The sequence below is a fragment of the Sarcophilus harrisii genome, chromosome 2, assembly GCF_902635505.1.
Source record: "Sarcophilus harrisii chromosome 2, mSarHar1.11, whole genome shotgun sequence".
NCBI lineage: Eukaryota > Metazoa > Chordata > Mammalia > Dasyuromorphia > Dasyuridae > Sarcophilus > Sarcophilus harrisii.
Window position 1 is genome coordinate 472,884,012 of NC_045427.1, and position 25,748 is coordinate 472,909,759.

Consider the following 25,748-nt stretch of genomic DNA (forward strand, 5'->3'; position numbering starts at 1 on the left):
TGGGAAAGGGAGTAAGGGTAGGTAAGAAAAAGAAAAGCATAATCTGGGATAATAAGATGGCAGGAAATATAGAATTAGTCATTTTAACTGTAAATGTGAATGGGATGAACTCTCCCATAAAGCAGAGGCGAATAGCAGACTGGATCAAAAGTCAGAACCCAACAATATGTTGTTTACAGGAAACACATTTAAAGGAGGGAGATACTTACAGAGTAAAAGTAAAAAGGCTGGAACAGAATCTATTAAACTTCAGGTGAAGTAAAAAAAAAAAAAAAGCAGAGGTAGCCATCCTTATCTAAGATCAAGCAAAAGCAAAAATTGATCTAATTAAAAGAGATAAGGAAGGAAACTGTATCTTACTAAAGGGTAGCATAAGACAATGAAGCAATATCAATACTAAACTTATATGCACCAAGTGGTATAGCATCTAACTTCCTAAAGGAGAAGGTAAGAGAGTTGCAAGAAATAGACAGCAAACCTGTAATAGTAGAAGAACTCAACCTTGCCCTCTCAGAATTAGATAAATCTAACCACAAAACAAATAAGAAAGAATTTAAAGAGGTAAGTAGAATATTAGAAAAATTAGGTATGGTAGGTCTATGAAGAAAACTGAATGGTGACAGAAAGAAGTATATTTTCTTCTCAGCACTTCATGGAACCTTTACAAAAATTGGCCATATAGACCTCAAAATTTGGACATAAAGATCTCAAAATGCAGGAAGGCAGAAATAGTAAATGCTTTCTTTTCACGTCACGGTGCAATAAAAAGTACATTTAACAAAAAGTTAGGGGTAAATAGACCAAAAAGTAATTGGAAACTAAATAATTTCTTCTTAAAGAATGATTGGGTGAAACAGCAAATGATAGACACAATTAACAATTTCACTCAAGATAATGACAATAATGAGACATCATATCAAAATTTGTGGGATGGAGCCAAAGCGGCAATAAGGGGAAATTTTGTATCTTTAAAGGCTTACTTGAATAAAATAGAGAAAGAGAAGATCAATGAATTGGGCTTGCAAATTAAAAAGTTAGAAAAAGACCAATTTAAAAATCCCCAGTCAAATACTAAACTTGAAATTCTAAAATTAAAAAGTGAAATTAATAATATTGAAAGTGAAAAAAACTATAATTAATAAATAAAACTAAAGATGGTTTTATGAAAAAATCAATAAAATAGATAAACTTTTGGTAAATCTGATTAGAAAAAGGAAAGAGGAAAATCAAATTGTTACTCTTAAAAATGAAAAGGAAAAACTTTCCACCAATGAAGGGGAAATTAGAGCAATAATAAGGAGTTACTTTGCCCAACTTTATGCCAATAAATTTCATAACCTAAGTCAAATGGATGAATACCTCCAAAAATATAGGTTTCCCATACTAACACAGGAGGAAGTAAATTGCTTAATTAGTCCCATTTCAGAAAAATAAATACAACAAGCTATTTATAATCAAGTCCTTAAGGAAAAATCCCCAGGACCAGATGGATTTACATGTGAATTCTACCAAACATTTAAGGAACAATTAGCTCCAATGCTATATAAACTATTTTTAAAAACATAGGGAATAAAGGAATCCTATCCAAATTCCTTTGATGACACAGACATGGTACTGATACCTAAACCAGGTAGGTTGAAAACAGAGAACGAAAATTATAGACCAATCTCCCTAATGAATATTGATGCTAAAATCTTAAATAAGGTATTAGCAAAAGGACTACAGAAAATCATCCCCAGGATAGTATACCATGATCAAGTAGGATTTATACCAGGAATGCAGGGCTGGTTCAATATTAGAAAAAACTTAGCATAATTGACTATATCAATAACCAAATTAACAGAAATCATATGATCATCTCAATAGGTGCAGAAAAAGCATTGGAGAAAATCCAACATCCATTCCTATTAAAAACACTCGAGAGTATAGTAATAAATGGACTTTTCCTTAAAATAGTCAGTGGCACCCATTTAAAACCATCAGTAAGCATCATATGTAATGGGGATAAACTGGAACCATTCCCAATAACATCAAGAGTGAAACAAGGTTGCCCACTATCACCATTACTATTCAATAGTGTATTAGAAATGCTAGCTTTGCCAATAAGAGTTGAGAAAGAGATTAAAGGAATTAGAGTAGGTAATGAGGAAACCAAATTATCACTCTTTGCTGATGATATGATGGTATACTTAGAGAACCCCAGAAATTCTACTAAAAAGCTATTAGATATAATCCACACCTTTAGCAAAGTTGCAGGATACAAAATAAACCCACATAAGTCATCAGCATTCTTATATATCATTAACAAATCCAACAGTTAGAGTTACAAAGAGAAATTCCATTTAAAGTAACTACCAATAGTATAAAATATTTGAGAATCTAGCTGCTAAGGAAAAGTCGGGAAAAATATGAGCAAAACAACAAAATGTTCTCCACACAAATAAAATCACATCTAACCAATTAGAAAAATATTAAATGCTCTTCGATTGGTCAAGCAAATATAATAAAGATGATAATGCTACCTAATCTATTTATTTAGTGCTATACCAATCAGACTCCCAAAAAACTATTTTAATGATCTAGAAAAAATAACAACAAAGTTTATATGGAAAAACAAAAGGTCAAGAATTTCAAGGGAACTAATTAAAAAAACATTTTTACAGTCAAAAATTCTGATAAAGGCCTCATTTCCTAGAGAATTGACTCAAATTTATAAGAAATAAAGCCATTCTCCAATTGATAAATGGTCAAAAGATATAAACAGACAATTCTCAGGTGACAAAATTGAAACTATTTCTAGCCATATGAAAAGCCAAGTCATTATTAATCAGAGAAATGCAAATCAAGACAACTCTGAGATACTACTATACATCTATCAGATTGGCTAGAATGACTTGGCTAGAATTGGCTAGAATATATGTGGAATGCTGGAGGGGATATGGGACACTGATGCATTATTGGTGGAAGTGTGAATACATCCAGCCATTCTGGAGAGTGATTTGGAAATTTGCCCAAAAAGTTATCAATTCTGCATCCCCTTTGATCCAACAGTGTTAGTACTGGGCTTATATCCTGAAGAGATTTTAAAGAAGGGAAAAGATCGTGTATGTGCAAAAATGTTTGTGGCAGCCTTCTTTGTAGTGGCCAGAAATTGGAAACTGAGTGGATGCCCATCAGTTGGAGAATGGCTGAATAAATTGTGGTATATAAATATTATGGAATATTATTGTTCTGTAAGAAATGACCAGTAGGATGATTTCAGAAAGACCTGGAGAGACTTACATGAAGAGATGCTGTGTGAAATGAGCAGGACCAGGAGATCATAATAAACTTCAACAACAATAGTATATGATGATCAATTCTGATGGACATAGCCCTCTTCAACAATGAGATGAAACAAATCAGTTCCAATAGAGCAGTAATGAATTGAACCAGCTACACCCAGTGAAAGAACTCTGGGAAATGACTATGAACCACTACATAGAATTCCCAATTCCTCTATTTTTGTCCGCCTGCATTTTTGATTTCCTTCACAGGTTAATTGTACCCTATTTCAAAGTCCTATTCTTTTTGTAAACAAATAACTGCATGGACATGTATACATATATTGTATTTACCTTATACTTTAACATATTTAACATGTATTGGTCTACCTGCTATGTGGAGGAGGTGTGGGGGGAAGGAGGGGAAAAATTGAAACAAAAGGTTTTGCAATTGTCAATGCTGAAAAATTACCCATGCATATATCTTGTAAAAATATATATACATATATGTATATATATATATACATATATATATATATACACACACATACACACACACACACATATATACTTACATATATGCTAAAGAGAACAACTATCAAAAACAGAATTAATGAAATGGGGAAAAAATACAATGAATAAAGCAACTTGTTTGAAAGTACAATTGCCCAAATGCAAAAGGAGGTAAAAAAGCTAACTGAAGAAAATAATTCACTAAAAATTAGAGTTGCACAAATGGAAGTGAATGATATAGACATCAAAAATCAAATAAAACAAAAAAAAAATGAAAAAAGAGAAGAAAATATAAAATACCCTCATTAGAAAAAATAGATGACATGGAAAATAAATCCAGGAGAAACAATTTAAGAATTATTGGATTACCTGAAAACCATAATGAAAAAAAAGTCTTGACAACATCTTTCAAGAGATCATTGAGGAAGATTTCTCTGATATCTTAGAATCAGAGGTTAAAGTAGTCACTGAAAGAATCCACTGATCACCTCCTGAAAGGGATCCTAAAATGAAATTCCAAGGAATATTCTAGCTAAATAATTCACTCAGATTCCAAGACTCTCTGAACTGAAAGAGACTAAAATAGCATCTAGCCCAAACCACTAAGGCTAACACCAACCTCTTTGGGAGGGGAAGAGGCAGGAATACTATGGAGAACTATCATGATGTTTGTTTGTTTGTTTGTTTTTTTAATGAATGAACGAAAGCTTATTTTTAAGAAATGCATGCAGAATTTAAGACACTCTGAACTGGAAGAGTTCTCAGATAGCATTTAACCCCAACAACTTAGAGCAATAATAATATTTAAAACTCCCCTAACAAGTGGTCATATAGATTTCACTACAATAGTCAAGTAGAGGGGAACTCATTATCTTAATAAAAAGAACAAAAATGCTTGGACACTCAAAATATTTCCTTACAGCATTTCAAAGTCCACCTTTATGTAATTTTTATCTATCTTTCTTAGTTTGATCCAAGCAAGTCTAATCCCAAATGCTAATCTTTTATATACTTAAAGATAGCTAACTATTAAGGCCCTGCAGACCATGCTAAATATCCCCAGCTACTTTGAGCATTCACTTTCAGCAAGCTTTCAAGTTCCTTCCTAAGCTATGTACTTTTCCTTCAATCACTCTCACATTTCAGATGTGGATTGACCAGGGCTGACTAGAACATAGAAACTAAATACTAGACTTCTGATAATGCAGCCTAGCAACACTTAGTATCTGAAATGTACTCTAGTATCTCTTACCATGGAAATAAGGGATCTTTACACTGTTTTGACACTTCATTGGTATAGCCATTGAACTAGATGTCAATTATTACTGTTCTAGTTATCGTTGTCACCAAAATTAGCTGGGCCTCTTTCTTCATCTGAAAATAACATGTTTTCTAAACTACAGAATCGTGGTGATTATCCAAAGAGTTAATGCAGAGAAACACTGTTTAATACATTAAAAGGGCTATGCAAGGGTTAATAAATAACTTCCAGAAAGGAATGATAGGTGTTATTGTTTATGAAGCTCTTTTAGCAAGTAAAAATACATTACCTTTTAGAAATGGGATCCCAAAGACAAAGATAACTTCATCTCCATGGTCTGCTTTTACTGTCACTGGTTTCAGGTTTCCCCAAAAGCTTGGTCGATGCTGAAAGTGGTACATATATGTAGGTGCACCTGAAGCTGAAAGGAAAGAAAATGATGAAATATTTAAAATTTCATATCTTTTGCTAATGATGGAGTTTCTTGGAGATCATTAAAAAAGTAATAAAAAGCTTTTGCTCTACAACATTCAAATATTTTAAATAATGAGATATCACAGGCCCTGGGCACAATATCTAGAGTTACCAATAGAGGTATGTGGCATGATATTACACATTATTTATTTTCTTTTAAGTTGTTATTCATATCTAAAGTAATTTGGTAAGATACTTAGACCTTTCTTCCTTCATGACAGAATCTTAGTGATGATTAGTATATTTGATATCATCTTACATAATCTTCTATTGCATCTTCAACAGTGTATATATATATATATATATATAGTCATCAAATATTATATGTCTTCAAGTCCAGCACTGTCTTATTTATATATACAATTATCTACTTTGTCTCTGGATAGAATAAGATAGTATCCTTGGGTAAAAAATGGAAGGATCAAGTTTGATGCTACCATTCTTTGGTGTTCTTTGGAACTCACCTCTGTGAAATTGAGCTACTATTATAGATGGAATCACAAATGTCAAATCTCCCAACATGTCCAGAAATAGGCCTTTCTTTTTGATAGGATCTTCTGTCATTTCCAGGTACTTCTTAGTTATCACAGGCGTAAGATTTTTGGGGATTTTCTGAGTAGATCATGACACAAGGAAGAAAAATTCTTCATTCATATCTTCCACACATACATCATTTCATCTATTCATTGACATGATATGCTATAGAAATTAGTCCCCAGCAACATCTTTTCTCAATGACATTGTTAATCTGTTGTAACTAAGCCTCACTATAATATGAAACTTGCTATAAACGGTATTGCCAATTACCCATTTAAATATTACTTATTAAGGCTAAATTCCAAAAAAAAAAAAATTTAAAAAAATTTTTTAAAAAAAAGGCTAACTTCCCCCTAAAAATATTGTTTCACCTAAAATCAAGTGTTTATGAAACTGTTCAGTCATTGTTGTATCAGTTGTATATGTTGTTTAGTCATTGTTATATCCACCTCTTTGTGAACCCATTTGGGATTTTCTTGGCATTTCTTTTCTCCAGCCTATTTTACAGATAATGAAATTGAAGCAAAAATATTTAAATGACTTTCCCAGAATCACATAGCTAGTAAGCACTCCTGTCTTTCAGACTCCAGACTCCATATTCTCTTCATTATACCACTGAGATGAACTTGGAACCATTAGAACTCAGTAGAAGACTTGTGTTCATGTCCATAGTTTTATCAATGAATGACTGTACAGAGGAAAAAAAATTTTCTAATACTGGGGCTCAGTTTCCCCATATTTACAATGAAAGTTTTGAAGTACTTTAGTTATAGGCCGGAGTTCAAACACTCTGCATTCTTAACTTCCCCTTCATCAATCCATCTGTCAATTTATATTCTAAGTTCCTTCTCAGCTCTAACATTCTACTATTCTTGATCTCTTACAAGAAATGGATAAGAACTCCATAATAGAGATGTTGCTGTCTCTTGATCCAGTGTATCTCCTGAAAAAGGATATCCCAGGAGCTGCAAAATGAATAAACAAAAGAGCAATTATTACAATTAAATAAATACAAATAAAATTTTAATAAAGTTTACTTTTTTTACTACTTACATGTTAAGTCAATTTTTAGCTTTCATTTTTATAAAATTTTGAATTTCAAATTTTTCTCTATCCCTCTCTCATCTCCCCTCTTTCTAAAGTGGAAGGCAATTTGATATGTTATACATGTGCTATCAAGTTAAACTTATTTTCATGTTGTTTACAGTTGTGAAAGAAACAGATCAAAAGGAAAAAAAAAGAATAAAGTAAGTGAAAAAAGTATAGTCAAATCTGCATTCAGAGTCCATGAGTTCTTTATCTAGATATGGATAACAATTTCCTTCGTGAGTACTTTGTGCTTGTCTTGGATCCTTGTGTTGCTGAAAAAAGCCAAGTCATTTGTAGTTGAGCATCACACAACTGTTGCTGACACACAGCAACATAATGTTGCTGAATTCATGTGCAATGCTTTTCTGGTTCTGTTCATTTCACTTTATATCATTTCATATGTCTTTCCAGGTTTTTCTGAAATCTGTCTATTCATCAATTCTTATTGCATAATAGTATTCCATTGCATTTATATACTACAACTTATTCAGCCATTCCCCAATTGATGGGAGGCCCTGAAATTTCTGATATTTTGCCACCATGAAAGGAGATTCTATAAATATTTTTTCATTGTAGATCTTTTTCCTTTTTCATGATATATTGGGATACAAATGTAGTAATGTTATCACAGGATCAAAAGGTAAGCACAGTTTAGTTGCTCTTTTATTTCCAAATTGCTCTTCAGAATGTTTGGATTAGTTTATATCTTCACCAACTTTTATCATTTTTCCTTTTTTTGTCATATTACTCATCTGATAGGCATGAAATGGTACTTAAGACTTGTCTGAATTTGTATTTCTCTAATCAAAAGTGATTTGGAGCACTTCCACATCTGTTTATAGAGAGCTTTGACTTATTTATCTGAAAATTGTTCATATCCTTTGATCATTTATCAATTCAGACCTCTCTATATATGAGAAATGATGCTTTTATGAGAGATTTGCTATAGAAATTGTTTCCCAGTTTTCTGCTTTTCTTCTTTTTTATTATAGTTTTTTATTGACAAAACATATGCATGGGTAGTTTTTCAACACTGACCCTTGCAAAAACTTCTGTTCCAACTTTTCCCCTCCTTCTCCCTATCCCCTCTCCTGGATGACAGGTAGTCCCATACCTGTTAAGTATGTTAAAGTATATTTTAAATACAATATATGTATAAAAATTTATACAGTTGTCTTGCTACACAAGAAAAATTAACCTCATTCCCACTCAATAAATTCCAGTAACTCCCTATTACCACTAAGATCAGCTATGAAGTTGGAGAGAACATGAGGGTCTTACATATTTATTTGTAGAAGTAGAAACCCAAAGGAGAGAAGGCATAAATTTTAATTCTCTTTCACTAACTCATATGTGATCTTGATGACAATCTCTTCCTTCTTCAGATCTCAGTTTTCTTATTTGAAAAATGAAGTGCTTAGACTAGATGATCTCTAAGGTCATTGATCACTTAATCAAGGGAGTACTAAACACTAGCTTTATACTTTCAAAAACTTGACCACTCTCTAGAGAAATTGCATAGAAATATAATTCTGTACTAAGGAAAGAAGCACAGTGGTCACTTTTTAGAATGGTTCAATCTATTAAAGACATTTTTTTCTTTAATCAACCAGCAGGGAATTCCTGGTCCTGGAGGCAGAAAAAGAACCATGAAAATAAAGAAGAAACACAGTGTTCTTACCTTTGGAAAAATCCAGCCAAATTCATCGTTGTTGACTCCCACAATATAGGGGACATGATTGAACTGCTTTTCAGCAAGGAGCTCTTTGAGACTTTTGGGGAAAAATACTCCATCCACAGCTATAGGTGGTAAAAAAATTTTCTGAAAGAAAAAAAAATACATTTTCTCATGCTGACCTTAAGAGAATTAAATTATGACATTTGAATGATCTTTTTTGTTAACTATGGAATGACATATCCTCCTAATCCATTGATGAGGTCAACTGGACAAGAACCTGTACCTTTATTCTAAACCACAAAGACTTTTATGGGTACCATCTTTTTTAAAATTTTTATTATTATAGCTTTTTATTGACAAAACATATGCATGGGTAATTTTTTTCAACAATGACCATTGCAAAAACTTCTGTTCCAACTTTTCCCCTCCTTCCCTCCACCCCCTCCCTTAGATGGCATGTAGTCCCTTACATGTATTGTATATTAAAGAATGTTAAATACAATGTATATATATATATATATATATATATATATATATATAGTTATACAGTTGTCTTGCTACACATGAAAAATCAGATTTAGAAAAAAGGTAAAAATAACCTGGGAAGAAAACAAAAATGCAAGCAGACAATAACAGAAAGAGTGCAGATGCTATGTTGTGGTCCATACTCAGTTCCTGGTGTTCTTTCTCTGAGTGTAGCTGGTTCTGTTCATCACAGATCAATTGGAACTGATTTGGATCCTCTTATTATTGAAGAGACCATGTCCATTAAAATTGATCCCCATATAGCACTGTTGTTGAAGTATATAATAATCTTTTGGTCTGCTCATTTCATTTAGCATTAGTTCATGTAAGTCTCTCCAATCCTCTCTGTATTCATCTTGCTGGTCATTTCTTACAGAACAATAATATTTTATAACATTCATATACATATAAATAATTTACCCAGCCATTTCCCAATTGATGAGCATCCACTCAGTTTCTAGTTTCTTGCCACTACAAAAACGGCTGCCACAAACATTTTTGCACATGTGGGTCCCTTTCCCTTCTTTACTATCTCTTTGGGATATAAGCCCAGTAATAACACTGCTGGATCAAAGAGTATGTACAGTTTGACAACTTTTTGATATAGTTTCAAATTGCTCTCCAGAATGGTTGGATCCATTCACAACTCCACAAATGCATCAGTGTCTATAGGTACTGTCTTCATCTGGATCATGGATTATTTGTGAATCAGTTATTTTTTCTGTCTTATAATTGATGTGAACAAAATGAATCAGAAAACTAGTTAAGCAAACTTAATTCAGCTTATCAGGCCAAATGTGAAGAAATACATCAGAATACAAAAACTAATCCCTAGTAAATGTCGTCCTGACTACCCAGATGAAAAGTATTGAATGGTTTCCCCATTTTTTTCAAACATGTTTAAATGCTAATTTCAGCAAGAAATCTTCACTGATTACCCTAACTCAGGGTTTTTTCTTTTTTTCTAACATGAACTTCTCAGAATATTTTTAAATACAAAAAATAAAATAGAAAGGGTATCAAAAACATGATATTAAAATATTAATTATCAAAAAATAATTTTTTTATAATTTTTGAAGAGACATAGGATATTCTCCAACTGAGTTTTTTTTTTTTAAATGTAAAGAAAATCTTCAAAGAAGGGCAACCAAGATGGTGAAAGTCCATGATTTCATGTCATATAAATTTTGCTGAAGGAACTTGGAATCTTTAATCCAAAGACTCGGAAGAATTTTGATACTTTTGTTCAAGTATGAGAAGGCTGCCATAGAGAGTAAAGATTGTATTTGTTTTCTTTGGCTATAGTGGGAAGAACTAGGAGCAATGTGTAGAAATTACAAAAAAGAAAATACAGATTTGGGGAACTGGAAATTGCTCTCAGCAGTCATATAGTGCAACTCATATGTGAAAGAAATCTCCACTAAAATATACTTGAAAGTATCATATCATTATCTCCCTATGAAAAGGAAGATCCCACTCTAATTCTACTTTTGGTCCTTCTAATTTTTAAATTCTGAGTTTCTGGGAACTTATACATATGTAAAGAATTTCCCTATCTACAAATCATACTGATACCCATTTTCTCATTTAATTATAGCCATAATCATTTAGTAATAATTATAGATGAGAAAACTATTGCTGAAAATTATTATAGGCTCTTTTAATTCCTACAGATAAGAGACCTTAGAGATAGTTTATTCAACAAATATTGAACAAATACTTATTGTGAGTTAGCTATAGGAAATACAGAAACCAAAACCTAAGCAGTTCCTGTTTTCAAGGCTTTCATTTTCACTATCATCTTTTTTTATGTATTTTTTTTTTTTTTTTGCTGACGCAATTGAGGTTAAGTGACTTGCCCAGGGTAAGAAAATTAGGAAGTGTTTAATTGTCTTAGGTCACATTTGAATTCAGGTCCTCCTGACTTCAGGGCTGGTGCTCTATCCACTGCACCACCTCGCTGCCCCTTCATCTATAATCTTAACATTTCTATATCTCTTTCACTTGGAGAAAAGAAAATTGAACTCAGGGAGAAAGTGAGATGATCAAAGTATTATGGTTATTGAGTGACAATCAGGATTTATAGACTAATTTTCTATTACCTGACAATCTGGGGTTCTTTACACTATGCCATTATCACATGTCACAGAACATGCATTAAATTTGGCAACTAGGCTAAGAAGAGAAAGAACATTTATTTATACAAATGAAAGCAGTTTGGATGGGATCAGAACTTAGGAAAATTAAAAGTCCAAACTTAGAGGCAAAGGGATTGAAGGGAAATCATTGCTCTCTTTTGATTAGTCCAAGAGGATTTCTTGAATCAGGTGGGATATAGGTGGTAATTTTTTGAATTAAAAAGTGACTCTAGAGTCTTTACAAATATTGTAATAAGGACAAACATTGTAGTGATGGTGATAGGAGATATAGCCCTAGGGAGAAGGTTAGTATTACAGAATAGAGTGGGAAAATGTTGGAATCTGGAATGGGCCAATTATCTCTCACCCAACATTTTTATTTAGCAATTAGTCTAAAGTAAAGATTTCCACTAGCAGTTATAAGCATTATCCTTATAGGATATATAGGAGGTGGTTGACATTAGTGACTATAGCCCTCCTTGTCTGGAGCCTTGCCAATTTTCTTACAACTTTTAAAATAACTTATAAGCCCATATCAGGTGTTCTCTTAGGAGCTGCTCCGAAAGGGCCAAATTAAAACATAGAGCTCTTGGAGAGAGCATTTTCTGTAGTAGCTAATATGAAATATTAACCTAGCAGTATCCTGAGAATGAGATAGGGTGCTCCTAACAGGAATGGAACTGAAATGACTCCATCCAAACAGGATTTTTTTCCTTTTGTTTAACTGGAGCTTAAAATTCGGACGCAAATAATTAAAAAAAAAAAAAAAAAGATATCTAACCTGTGTAGGATCTCCCAGAAAATCCAAGCTGAATAATTCCTATAAAGATAGACAAAAAATAATTAGGTGTAAAAATTTCCCAGAAAGTGCTTGTTGGGACTTCACCTATCAATTTTTTTCTCACACTTTGTCAAGTTTAGACTCAGGAATGAAATGCAAATGCTCTTCACAACAGAAGTAATGTCAGGCTGTGAGATGCAGAAAGTCAAGAAGTCTCTTAGAATTCCAACTTAGAGCAATCACCTAAAGACCAAGAGCCCTTTGCTCTTCTACTTATGCTTCCCCAAATTTGACCTCAAGAAGAGAAATCAAAAGAGATATCTATGGCTGAACTTTGCTCAGATTTTTGAATAAATTGAAAAAAATTCATGCAGAAATTGTCCCCAAATTGCCATCTAGCTCTTTGAACACTTCTGAAAGGCTAGGTCCTTGGTCTAAATCCATTGAATAATTAATTGGCTTCTCCAAAAATTAACTACTCTGACAAACTGGGTTTGCGTGTTCAAAACAATAAATTATGTAAATTATATAAATGATTTTTGGTCCAACAAACTACTTTGAATTCACTTATCTGGGTATATCTCATTGTCAATTTGTGTAGGGACTGAATATATCTAGATAATTATCCCAAGGTTGTATTTTGTTTTGGACATTTGAACATTCATGGTCAAATTTGTCTTACTGTGAAATATCAGCTTTCTGGAAGGATGGCCTCTCTTCAGGCAAAGCAACAAAACATAACACATTCACTGTAATTCCAAGGAAACCTCCTCCCAACACCCAAGCACATACACCTTAGTCTTTTCAACAAGAACAGTATGAGGAGGGACCCCAAGATCTTTTCTGTTTCAACCCCTTGTTTGCAGGCAGGCGGATATTAGAAATAAAATCTGAAAAACCCTTTCTAGATCATGAATTAGGTGATTTTCAAATCAAACAAGGTGAGTTGGGTGAATCTCTGCGGAAGTCAGAGCTATAAGTAAAATGAGGAAATCAGGGATTTTCTCCAAGACACGATTGTATTCAATATTTATATTCTTCAGAAACAGAAGGACAACTGAATAGCATTAAATTAACAAAAATAATTAATGTAATACTTAGTTCCTATGTAAAGGGGTGATTTTTTCCCATGGTCTTCACACCAGTACCAACCTCTTTTCTTCATATGTTATAGCCCAAAACAATGAGTTCAAAGGAGCAGTTACTCTTACCTAAAATCAGGTACAAAAATTACAAGTTATGTTTCTGATGAAAATAAATGTTTCTTCCTACAATTGATCTGAAGTTTTATCCATGTCATCCATGGCACACCATCCAAGCTACATAAAGAAATTAAAGACTCTGAAGGGATCACGTAAACTGAATCGTATTAAAGACACAAGTCAGAATTTTAAAGTTGACTACCAGCTGTTGAGTTGTGTTCAGAATCTCTTCTTCTGTCTTCTGCCACAGACAGTGAACCATGCTGGCTGAAGTGGTTGTCTTTACACCCAGCAAAGGCTGCAATTTTCTGCAACAAAATTTCACAGGAAAAGAGTTAAATTCTGAAAGCCATGACATAGTACACTGAGCAAAGTACAATGGAAGTCAAAGGAGTGAAATTTATATAACCTTGACTCTTTCTGTGTCATTTGTGATCATATAAGTAGACTAGGTATACTACTTGCTGAAGCAATAAACCTAAAGTTCACGACAATTAGAATAAGGACTTAATATTTAACTACTATATATATATATATATATATATATATAACTACTAGGAAAAGTAGTTAGCAGTGTGACATAAGTTTAGTTTAAATCCAAACCTTGTATGATGAACCAAGATAAATGCTAAATAAATTCATGACCTAGATACAAAAGATGATATCATAAACAAATTAGAGGACAGGAGAAATATTAGCTGTTTAGATTAATGAATGGGGAAAAGTTCATGATCCAATAAAGAACAGAGAAAATCACAGGAGATAAATCAATGATTTTGATTATAAAATTATTTTAAAATTAAAAGAAAAGTGCAGGTAAGACAAAAGGAGAAACTGTAAAGTGGAGAAATCTTTGTAGCAACTTTTTCTGATAAAGCTTGCATTTCTAAGATATAGCAGGATCTGATTCAAATTTGTAGGAAGACATAACATTCAACCATTGATAAATTATTAAATATGTGAAAAGTTGATTCTCAAGTGAAAAAATATAAGCTACTTAAAAGTCATTCAAAAAATGTTTTAAATGACCAATGATTAAAAAAATTAAAGTATCTCTGAAGTCACCCATCTGATAGGTGAAATTGATTTTTTTAATGAAAATTACAGATGCTGGAATGACTTTAGGAAAAGGATATTAATGTGGTTGATGGATCTGTGACATATCCTAAATATTTAGAAATGAAAACATTACTAAACTTGACATATCCTGTGACCTAGAAATAACTTTTTTTTGTTTTATTCTATTTATTTAATATTTTTCCTCAATTACATTCAAGACAAAAATAACCTACATTTGTTTCTAAAATTTTTGAGTTCTAGGTTCTCTCCCTTATCCCCACTGAAAATTAAGAAATTACTTGTGAAGTTATATAAAACATTTCCATTAAAGTCAAGTTGTGAGGAAAAAAAGGCAAAAATCTCCCACCCTAATGTCAATAAAAACTCTCAAGAAAAATTACTTTGAGAGAGAGAGAGAGAGAGAGAGAGAGAGAGAGAGAGAGAGAGAGATGGAATACTCCTGTGCTCCTTGGAAATGCAAAAGGAGATAGTTACAGAGAAATCCGGGAAGACTTGAGTGAATTGAACTCAAAATAAAATGTGATGACTCAGGAGAACTATTTGGACATGACAACAGAATTTTAAAGATAAATAATTTTGAAGGATTTAAGTATTCAGACCAACAAAATGATCAATAACGATTTCAAAGGACTAATGTTGAAGAATGTTGCCTACCTCCTGAGAGGTATGCAAAAGAAGAAAAACATTCTTTAACTTAGCCATTTTGAGAATTTTTGCTTAGCTATGCATACTACTACAAGACATATTTTCTTTGTTAGTGGTGAAGTAAATTGGAAGAAAAAGAAAAATTCTTGCTAATTTAAAGACTAATTTTATAAGACCTTCCTGTGTCCATAGTATTTTTACCTTTTTTGTTGTTTGCTTGCTTTTTTTTTCTTTTTCATTTTTTCCATTTTATTTATTGTGCAGCATATTAATTGTGGACATATGTACAGAGGAATTACATGTGTTTAACATATATTGGATTAGTTGCTATCTAGAGGAGGAGGTAGAAGGGAGGGAGTAAATATCTGGAACATAAGGTTTTGCAAGAGTGAATGCTGAAAATTAACTTTGCATATACTTTGAAAATAAAAAGCTATTATTTAAAAAAAATAATAAATTTGTCCAGGTACACAAAAAAGAAGACCTTGCTGTGTGACTTGGATAAAATAATTTCTTTGTGCAGGGCTTTCATTTTTACCTTTGTAAAATGAGAGGGCCCCCTTAAATTAGTTCTAATAACTTAATCTCTAATCATGTACATCCATAATTGGAGTCAAGTTTCTAAAGAGTTATATAATGCCAAAAGCCAACCTCAGCTGTTAATTTGATGTTAGAACTGAACAGGGATTCCATGAGGGCAACTCCACTCTGAGAAATGGCTCGATGGAAGAGATTTTTCGTCAAAGGAGAAAGAATCTAAGGGGGGGAAAAAGAAGAGAGAAAGTGAGATTATTATTTAGAACCAGAACTCTAAGTAGAATAGGAAAAGTTGCCTCAAGACATTGGAAGGATGCGGACAATAATCCTTCACCATCCTAAAAATGGAGACTTAGCACCCTGCTGCAAAATATAACTAGTTAAAAGGGAGGCCACCAGGCTTGTTATAACATGGATACTTCAACCTTCAAATTTAAAAATTTTGAGGTTAGTTCTTATCACTGATAAAAATTATCACTAATCTTATTAATTCTTGCACATACTGGCTGTGTAACCTTGGGCAAGTGACACTTTCTTAGCACCTTTATTATTAATTGATTTTAAAGAGGGATTTTCTCATCAGGAGTTCCCTAAATTTGAAATCACATGGACACTTTCCCAAAGGTTAAAGTTGGAAGGAACCAGAAAACAAAATTCCTACTATTGGCCAATCCTCCTCAGCTGAGTTCTTTTCTCAGTTCTGTAGAGCTCCCCTACCCAATCCAATAGAGGCTTTCCCAGGAGCAGACTATCAATTATATCTGTATCTTATTAGTAATCAAGCATCCTAAAGGTAGAAATTTCTTTTTGTATTTATAGTCCTAATACCTAGCTTTAGCAAAGTGTCCATCTCTGTCTCTGTCTCTTTCTCCTATCTGTCCTCATATTAATATTAACTTTTCTATTTGAGGATATATTTTAGCTGCTTACTCCAGATTCAAAAATGGCCAATTACAGTATTGTTCAAGATAGGTCAAGGTAGATTCACATAAGCTCAAAAAAAAAAAAAAAACTTTCCCTCATATGATCCTAGAAAATATATACTCACTTCAGCCTTTCCTTTTCCATTTTGTATCATTTCATAACTGTTTTTCTAGATTTCTTTGTATTCCTCATACTTGTATTTATTTTTTTTAATAGATTCTATTTGGATTTATAAACAAGTGTGATACCTTGCTGTAAAGAATGTAAAACTTTGAAGTAAGATGTGATTTTATTTTTGTCTTTGTAACCCTAGTACCTGGAATGGTGTTTGGTAAATTGTAAACACTTTATAAAATCTAGTTGTTGTTGTTTTACTCATTTACCTCATAAATTTCCTTAATACATTTAATATTTTTTATATTTGACATGTATAAACTTTTCATGCTGCTATGGAAACCTTTGCACCCATGGTTTTTTTTTTTTTTTTAAATAACACTTCAGGAGATCAGATATTCATAACAATGTAATTATTATTTTTAAAAAGATAAGAAATTGGCTGAAAAGGCATGTTATTTGAATGTAAGGGAATATTGTTTTGTAAGGAGAAATGATGAATGAGGAATTCAAAGAAATATGCAAATATTTGTTTGAACTAATATAAAACACAATTAGCAGAACCAAGAGAACATGAACAATGACTCTAACAACCTGATAGAAATCCCACTACTGGGGCAGCTAGGTGGCACAGTGGCTAGAGCACCAGCCCTGAAGTCAGGACTAATGGAGTTCAAATCTATTCTCAGACAGTTAACATTCCCTAGCTATGTGACCCTATGCAAGTCACTTAACACCAATTGCCTCAGCAAAACCAAAAAAAAAAAAAAAAAAAAAAAAACCCACTATTTTTTTTGGTCTGTCTCAGATCTTTTCTTACCAAGATAACTTCTTGCATATGGATACATAAATTCATAATTCAATTTTTGACAACTAGGAAGTAGACTTTGAGATGCCCTAAAGTGAAAGGTCCTAGATGATCTCCTACATTCTTACTATGGTAGAAATGATCCAGTCTATTAGCCATCAAAGAACAGTGATCTCAGAGGTTTGTCCTATATCTTTTATGTTTATCATCCATCATATCACTGAACACTGATGGTCTAGTAAGATAACTCTACCATGTAAATCTGTAATTTGGATCCTATTCTAGATTGTCTACTTTCTTAGGGATCCTCTCACCCTTCCCACAAAAAATTCACTTCCTTGAGGGAGAAAGATGATGAGAGATGCTGAGGAAAGAATCTTTCTTCAAAGCATTGTTGGCACTGCCCACACTGGAGAAATGTCTCTTGTTAATGGTATATTTAGAAACTAATATGGAGAAGGATTCTGGGAAGATTGAAGAATAGGTCAGTGAATTTCAAGCCCTCCAGATTTCTCCCACAAACAGAACAAATTTGCATCTCAGAGTGAACATAGACTGATGAAAAATCAAGATGACTTGAGGCAGAACTGGGATCCTCTTGGTACAACCCAAGAAGATCCAAAGAAAGATGTATGTTGGGGGGGGGGGGGGGGGAAGAAGGTGGGGGGAGATTAACCAGTGTTAAATGTAAATACCTCCAGGTAGGCTCTGAAAAAATGGCAAGTGGGGATCCCTGGAATGAGCTAGGTTTGTCTAGAGCCTCAGCAGGGACCAGAGACTCTTACCTCCTGGACTGTTTGTCCAGTATTGGACTCAGTAACAAAGAGATACTGTGAGTGAAAAGAGCATACAGGTTTGTGTGTGTGTGTGTTTGTGTATGCATATGCACCAGCATATATATATAGACATGTGCATATATATTATACAATAACATATATCTAAATTCACATACACACATATATATTCACATATGCATATTACAATATTAATATAGCTGACATATAATATAGATTTCTCCCTTGATTGAATAATTTAAATTTAATTTTGTCTTAGATAAGTGATTACTACCCATATTTTTTCTAATAAATATTACTCCTGATCATTGTTGTTTTTGTGTTTATTTCTTATTTCCTATTTCTGCTAATCTTCTACTTTATTTCTACTTGCCTTGCTATTACATAACCTCCCTCCACCATAGATCACTCCCTTATTTTCTCCCCCTGCCTTTTCTCTCTCTCGCTTTATCATATATATATATATGTTGTTCTGTTCTTACTCTCACATCTCATTTGTTTAGCATAACTATTATTTTGATTTTTTCCTACATAATGTTGCTGTTTAGAGTCACATTGTACTCTCCTCTACCCCAATCTTTCTTTTGTACTACCCAGTTACTAATGACAAGCTTAGACATATGGTTTACATTTCCAGATACAGAGCATAAACAATTTGTCCTTATTGAATCCCTTGAAAATTAGTCTTTGATATTGGTTTTTATGTCATCTGTTTTCTATTAAGTTCAGGTTTGTTTGAAACAAAATACTGCAAATCTGAGAGTTCAATAAATATTTTTTTCATTCAATATTATACTGAATTTTTCTGGATATAATATTTTTGGTCACAACCCTAGTTATTTTGATTGTCAATATATGGCCTTCCAGAACCTGCAGTCTTTTATTATAGTTGCAGATAAATCCTGTGCAAGTGAAATTGTAGCTTTAGCATATTTGAATTTGTTTGTTTGTTTGTTTTGCTGTTGTTGCTTGCTAAATTTTTTCTTTGGTCTGTAGGTGTCAAAATTTTACAATGATGTTTCTATGTGTTTTTCTTATAGGATTTTTTTGAGGTGGTGATTAGTGGATTTTCCCTCATTTCTGCTTTTTCCTCTTGTTCTATCACATCAGAACATTTTTTAAAATTATTATTTCTTGTATTATTGTGTCAGGATTTTTTTTTTTCTGGTCATAGCTTTCATGTAGTCCTGTTCTAAAGATCTATTCTTTTCTTATAAAAGGATTCACATTCTCTTCTATTTTTTCATTCTTTATATTTTGATTTTGATCTCTTATAACTTCACAGGCTTCCCCTTGCCCAATTCTAATTTTTAAAGTTATTTCCTATTTTAAGACTCTGGATCTCCTTTTCCAGTTAGTTGACTTTCCTTTTCATAATCTTGTTTTTCTTTGGTGTTTTTTTTTTAAAGTTTTTTCTCACTCTCTTTTGTTTTACTTTTAAAGCCTTTGTTAAGATCTTTTATAAATTCTTTCTGAACAAATAATCATTTAATATTACTCTTTGGGATGGGGGAGGATTTTTAAAATTTCAGTAACTTCCTCTGAAGATGAATCCTGATCTTCCCTATTCTCATAGTAACTTAATGTTGTTGGATTCTGTCTTCTTCGCTCCTCCTTTTCAAAATAAGAACTTACTTGTGTAGTCACCTCTAGTCCTGTGGTGAGGAGATAGTGCCTCTGGCTTTATTTCAGTTCTCCCCTCTGATCTGGAACTCCAAACCAAGAACTCTACCCTTCTGCAAGTGCCCACAGCCAGCAGGTTCCCTGGCCCACTGCTTCTGCACACATGTGCTGACTCCTTATTTTTCAGGGCTGGATCTCAGCAGCACAAATGGACCTAGCATTCCTTCTCAGTGGAGATTCCTTTATTCTTTCCAGATTCTGACCCCTGACTCCCTATGATGCCTAGGAAATGAAAGTTCCCGTAATTTAAGCTGATGCTATATCTGACCCCAATTAGCCCTAGGGCTCCACACTTATTATTATTATTATTATTATCAGAGCCAGCTTGGGGATATTTACACCTAATATGTGTTCATCTTCCATCCTGGAATCTTTCTTTTGGTCTTTCCAGGTTGTCTCTCCCCCTCCCCACCATTCTGTTTTTCTTATTTGTTATTCATTATCTATCTTCACCCTAGGTGCATTTTTCTTTTATTTGTTGGAAAATATGGAGAACTTGGAACTTTATGATCTATTCTGCCATCATCCCAGAATACTTCCCATAATTGTGGAATTTTAAGCAAGTCACTTTATCAGAGAAATTCATTAGTACAAATGTGAACAAAAATGCTTTTATTATGTAACTATAGAGTAGCTATGAGGAAAGTTATTATCATTATTATTATGAAAGAAATAGCACATTATAAAACTAAATCAACTCTCCATTCCACAAACCTTCACTGTTAAACTTTTACAATCAGTCTTAGGGCTTAGCTAGACTACATACTTGTCCTCTCTATTTTATGACCTGATTAGGAAAGAAACTCACTGCCTAGAATCACACATGGTCCTATGGAAGAGCCAAAGCAGCAAGCCATCAATACCAACAGCATCTACATGTGGTTGAGACTTGTACTTGGTGCAAATAGATATTGCTGGAAGTCTCCTCAATCCAAGCATGGGATCATGAAAACTTACCAGTGCTGAAACACTGATACTTCCTGCAGACGAGCCAAAGATAGTCACTGAGTTTGGGTCTCCTCCAAAGTTGGCAATGTTTTTCTGGACCCACTGGAGTGTAGCCACTTGGTCTAGGTAACCCCAGTTCCCACGGGCATGTTCATCTCCAGTGCTACAAGGGAGAGAAGAAAGGAGGAGGAAGATGGAATGGTTGGAAAGTAAGTGACTATTAGGGTTACAGAACCAAGGAAGGAAATGGGAAGAAGTGAGATGTAGTATAAAGGTAAGCAGAGGATACTCAGATTCAAATGCAGCCTGAGATAAACAAATTATGATCATGAATAAGTCACTTCATCTTTCTTGGCTAGCTTCCAAATTTATAAAATGGCAATAGCAACAATACTTAACACATGGTTGTTGTTAGGCTTCAACCTTATAAAATGTATAAAGAACCATAGTTCAAAAACCAGTAAGAAATATGGAATGAGGCTAAACTTCTCACTCCCAGTGTATGTGGTCAACTTTTGTTTTTTTTCAGTCACTTTTCAGTCATGTCTGACTTTTCATGACCCCATTTGGAATTTTCTTGGCAGTGATATAGAAGTAGTTTTCAATTTCTTTCTCTAGCTCATTTTTTTGTTTTGTTTTGTTTTTTTGCAAATGAGCAAACAGGGACAAACAAAGTTAAATGACTTGCCTAGGGTTACACAGCAATTAAATGTCTGATTTGAAGCAATGAAAATTAATCTTTCTGACTCCAGGTTAAGCCTTTAAGCCACCTAGATGCTGGTCAATTTACTACTTTACTATTTTTAAGTCTGTAAGTGGGTCCTGTTTTCTCGTTTACATATAATTTGATGAGGGTAGGAATTGGGTTTTTAAATTTTTCTTTTGTCAATTTCCTGGATTTACCAACCCTTCAGGCAACTTGATCAATATTATTGATCTTCATTCCCAATTGGCCTTGAGGAAATCCTTATTTTTGGTGCCCATCTCCTTGCTGTCCTCACTGATACATGCCAATTCCTTTTACTCACGCTCTTCTCTTAACTACAATGTTTTTTCCATTCTATCTGCCTATCCAAATAACTATTGGGGCAACTAAGTGGCGCAGTGGATAGAGCACCAGCTCTACAGTCAGGAGGACCTGAGTTCAAATATGCTTTCAGACTCTTAACACTTCTTAGGTGTGTGATCCTGGGCAAGTCACTTAACCCCAATTGCCTCAGCAATAGACCAGTGTTAATTGTTCCTCCCCTGAAATTCACTAGATAAGAATCCTTAGTACTTGCAATCCTCATTTGGTATTTTGCAAAAAAAAAAAAAAAATTTGCTTTATTAATGCCCAACTTAGCAACAGATTTTTTTAATGTTAAATCTGCACTTGAATTCTTTCCCCTCTTCAAGGAACTGCCAAAAATTTTGTTTCAACAGCATTCAAATTATTTAAAACTTATTATATATGTATGTAGTTTACTTGGCTAATATCTATCATCTTTCTAGTTCATCATGGAGACTTCTGACTGTGTAACTTCCTAATACACCCTTAGGGTCATGTCACTCTCCTAGCAAACAACAACAACAAGAAAAACAAAACCTTCAGCGGTTCCATTTTTTCAAAGAAATTCCCAACCCTGGAACTGGAGGTTCTCTATAATCTGACTCAGCTTATTTGTGGTTAGTCTTCCCTAAAATTAATCCTCTTCATATACTCTATGTTGTAAACAGACTTATCTGCACTATTTTCTCATTTTAACTTCTTATCTTCAAGACTTTACTAATACATAATTAACTCATTTTTTTAAAATTGAAATCCATCTTTCCTTCAAGGCCTAACTCAAATGCTAATCTCCTCCATAAATCATTCCCTGATCCCCTTCTCTCTCAGGTGAGAGTAATCTTTCTCCCTTTCATTTAATCATAGAAACTTTACCTGCACTGCCCCTTGGAACTTATCTTTCTCTCATTTTTATCCTATTATTTAGCTTTCCTCCATTAGATTATATGTTATTTAGAAACAATATGAACACAATACATATTTTTATATTCCGCCTATAATTCCTGAATGAACACATATTATACACTTAATAAATGCTTCATTGAATTGAACAGTTTGCCCATAGAAGATACTCAACAAATATTCACTGAATAAGCTAATACAAAACATATTCAATGCATGCTTACTAAACTAGTCTGAGAAGAATTTATACCCCTTAGAAAACTACTATAAGCTTGCAATAATATTGGCTATATTTGTTATATGTTCATAGTGCATCAAGCACCTTACTTGGCACACTCTGTGAACCCAAAGATCATAATGGAAGGGGTGGCTAAGTGGTGCAGTGGATAGAGCACCAGTCCTGAAATCAGGAAGACCTGAGTTCAAATCTGACCTCAGATACTTAACACTTCCTAGCTGTATGACCCTGGGCAAATGACTCAACCCCAAATGCCTCAGTTCAAAAAAAAAATCCTAATGGAAAAAATACAATAAACACATATATATGTCTAAAGGGAAAAAAAGAAAAAAAAATGTTGTCTTCCAAGCTCACCTAATTAAATGTATGCTTTAATTTTTTAATTTTTTAAATTTAAATTTTAAAAAATTAAAATTTATTTTTTTAATTTCAGAATTAGAAGCACCATGGGCTACTTTGCATCAATAAATTCCCATTCTTTAGGTGTTACCTGTAGAATCTGAAGATTCCCAGACGGTATTGAATAGCTACCACCACAACATTCTCCAGAGCTGAGAGGTACGTCCCATCAAGAGATGAAGCATCACCCCCCAAAAAAGCCCCTCCATGGATCCATACCATCACCTGGGAATGAAAGAAAAGTTTATTGGTTAGAGGTGAGGACAAAAGCATGGACCAAGAGCATGGTGATCAAAATGTTCCCCAATGTCATAACACCTTGAAAGTATCAAAACCTACAGACTCTAGTTCTACCCAGATACTAGCTGTGCATCTGTCTTTGTGGACTCTCTCTAACTGCCCTAATAATGATAATGTTCTTGGGAGTTTACATGAAGCAGCCAAGAAGTGGGTGTTGATGGAGCTTTCCAGGTATTCTTCCAACACTCCCCTCTAAACAGCTTCAAAATATCCTGTCAATTTGAATTCTGGAGTGGCTTAGCCAACAAAAGGTTGAACTGAGGCATTTTCCCCACTCAAATAACATAAGAAGGCAGAAGGGGAGGTCTGAGATATTAGTTTGGGGACTTGCCTTTTTTACAGTACATAAATAACACCAGCTATGAGCTTTGAGGCTGTAGATTTTTTGGGAACTCTTATACCTAGAGATAGTAAGGGTATTGGGCAACTGGTCAGAAAGAAAATGCAGGAAGTCTCTATGTTAGCACTAGGAACAGGACTGGACATTGTTGGGCAATTCTACCACTTATTTCCTATTTCTGGGTCATAGTTCCAGGACTGAGAAGAGTGCTTGTGGTTGCAAGGGAGCTGAACAGCTAGATGGGGGTAAGGGACCAGAGCACGGAACAATAGATCAGTGACCACACCTCTTCCCTGATCTCCCCAGATTTCGCGACACTGGAAAAATCAAAAATTTTTCAGACTACCCCTAGAGCTAACGGTGAAAACAGCAGGATAAAAAATCCAAAACTTTAAGACAATCATTGCCCCTGCCTACCCAGGTGAATAAAACTGAACTCTCACAAAATACCCTAAGGAAATGAGTAAACAATAAAAAAGGAATCTGACAATTAAAAAAATCTATGATGGTGGCAGGAAAGCTCAAGAAGTCAACTCAGAAAAAGACAACACAAAAACTTAAATAAGTAAAATAAATATAAAAGAAAAATGTAGATTGAACAGAAGTCCAACAGGAATTCGTGAACAAGGTAATTAAGGGATAAAAAGGAGTAAAAATGATTTTTAAAATCAAATAAGAGTAGGAGAGGAAAAACTTGGAATTGAAAGTAATGCAAGGAAATTGTGAAAAATGAAAGAACATCTTAATAGAAGAGGTACAAAATTTTATTGATGAAAATAACTTCCTAAAAAGCAAAATTATCCAAATAGAAAAGAGATTAGCCAAATACTAAAGAAGAAAATAATTCCTTAAAAATTGGAATTGGGCAAATAAGTCCAAGAAACAAAAGCAATAAATCCAAAACAGAAAAATGACAAAAAATGAAGAAAATATGAAATATCCCATTGGAAAAAACAACTGACCTAGAAAGTAAATTGAAAAGAGATAAAAATTAAAAAAAAAGAAAAAAAGAAAAAAAAGAAAAGAGATAAAAATTATTGGACTACCTAAAAGTTATGATTTTTTTAAAACCTAGAAATTATATTCTAGAAATTATAATAAAAAACTATCCCTAATATCTTAGAAACAAGTGACAAAATAGAAATTGGAGAATGCATTGATTATTTCCTGACAGAGATCCCAAATAAAAACTCCCAGGAATATTGTAGCCAAATTCTAGTCCTCCAAGATCAAGTAGAAAATCACAAAAGCAGAGAGAAACTACTCAAATACAGTCTGGATCGTACAAGATTTAGCAACTAAAAATGTGGAGGTCTTAGAAAACAGTATTCTCAAAGCAAATGAGCTCATATCACAACTGAGAAAAACCTTCTAGTAAAATGATGTCTAAGTGTTCAGAGGGAAAAAATGAACATATGATGAAATAGACTTTCAAGTATGCCTGATGAAAAGATCAGAACTGAATAGAAAATTTGACATTCAAACGTAAGAATCTAGGGAAGCCTAAAAAGGAAAACATGAGGGAG

The 25,748-nt window shown here is 33.4% G+C and overlaps 1 protein-coding gene across 1 annotated transcript in view; it reads right to left on the bottom strand.

Annotated features, from left to right (window-relative positions):
* The window catches only part of LOC100928936 (liver carboxylesterase 1-like), a 39,508-nt gene that overhangs the window by 9,204 nt on the left and 4,556 nt on the right, over positions 1-25,748 (bottom strand). The window contains 10 exon segments of the mRNA XM_031954528.1: positions 5,327-5,458; positions 5,976-6,123; positions 6,933-7,013; positions 8,819-8,959; positions 12,260-12,298; positions 13,664-13,744; positions 13,746-13,769; positions 15,838-15,942; positions 21,004-21,157; positions 23,674-23,807. Of these exon segments, the coding sequence (XP_031810388.1) occupies positions 5,327-5,458; positions 5,976-6,123; positions 6,933-7,013; positions 8,819-8,959; positions 12,260-12,298; positions 13,664-13,744; positions 13,746-13,769; positions 15,838-15,942; positions 21,004-21,157; positions 23,674-23,804 (1,036 nt within the window). The 5' untranslated portion in view covers positions 23,805-23,807.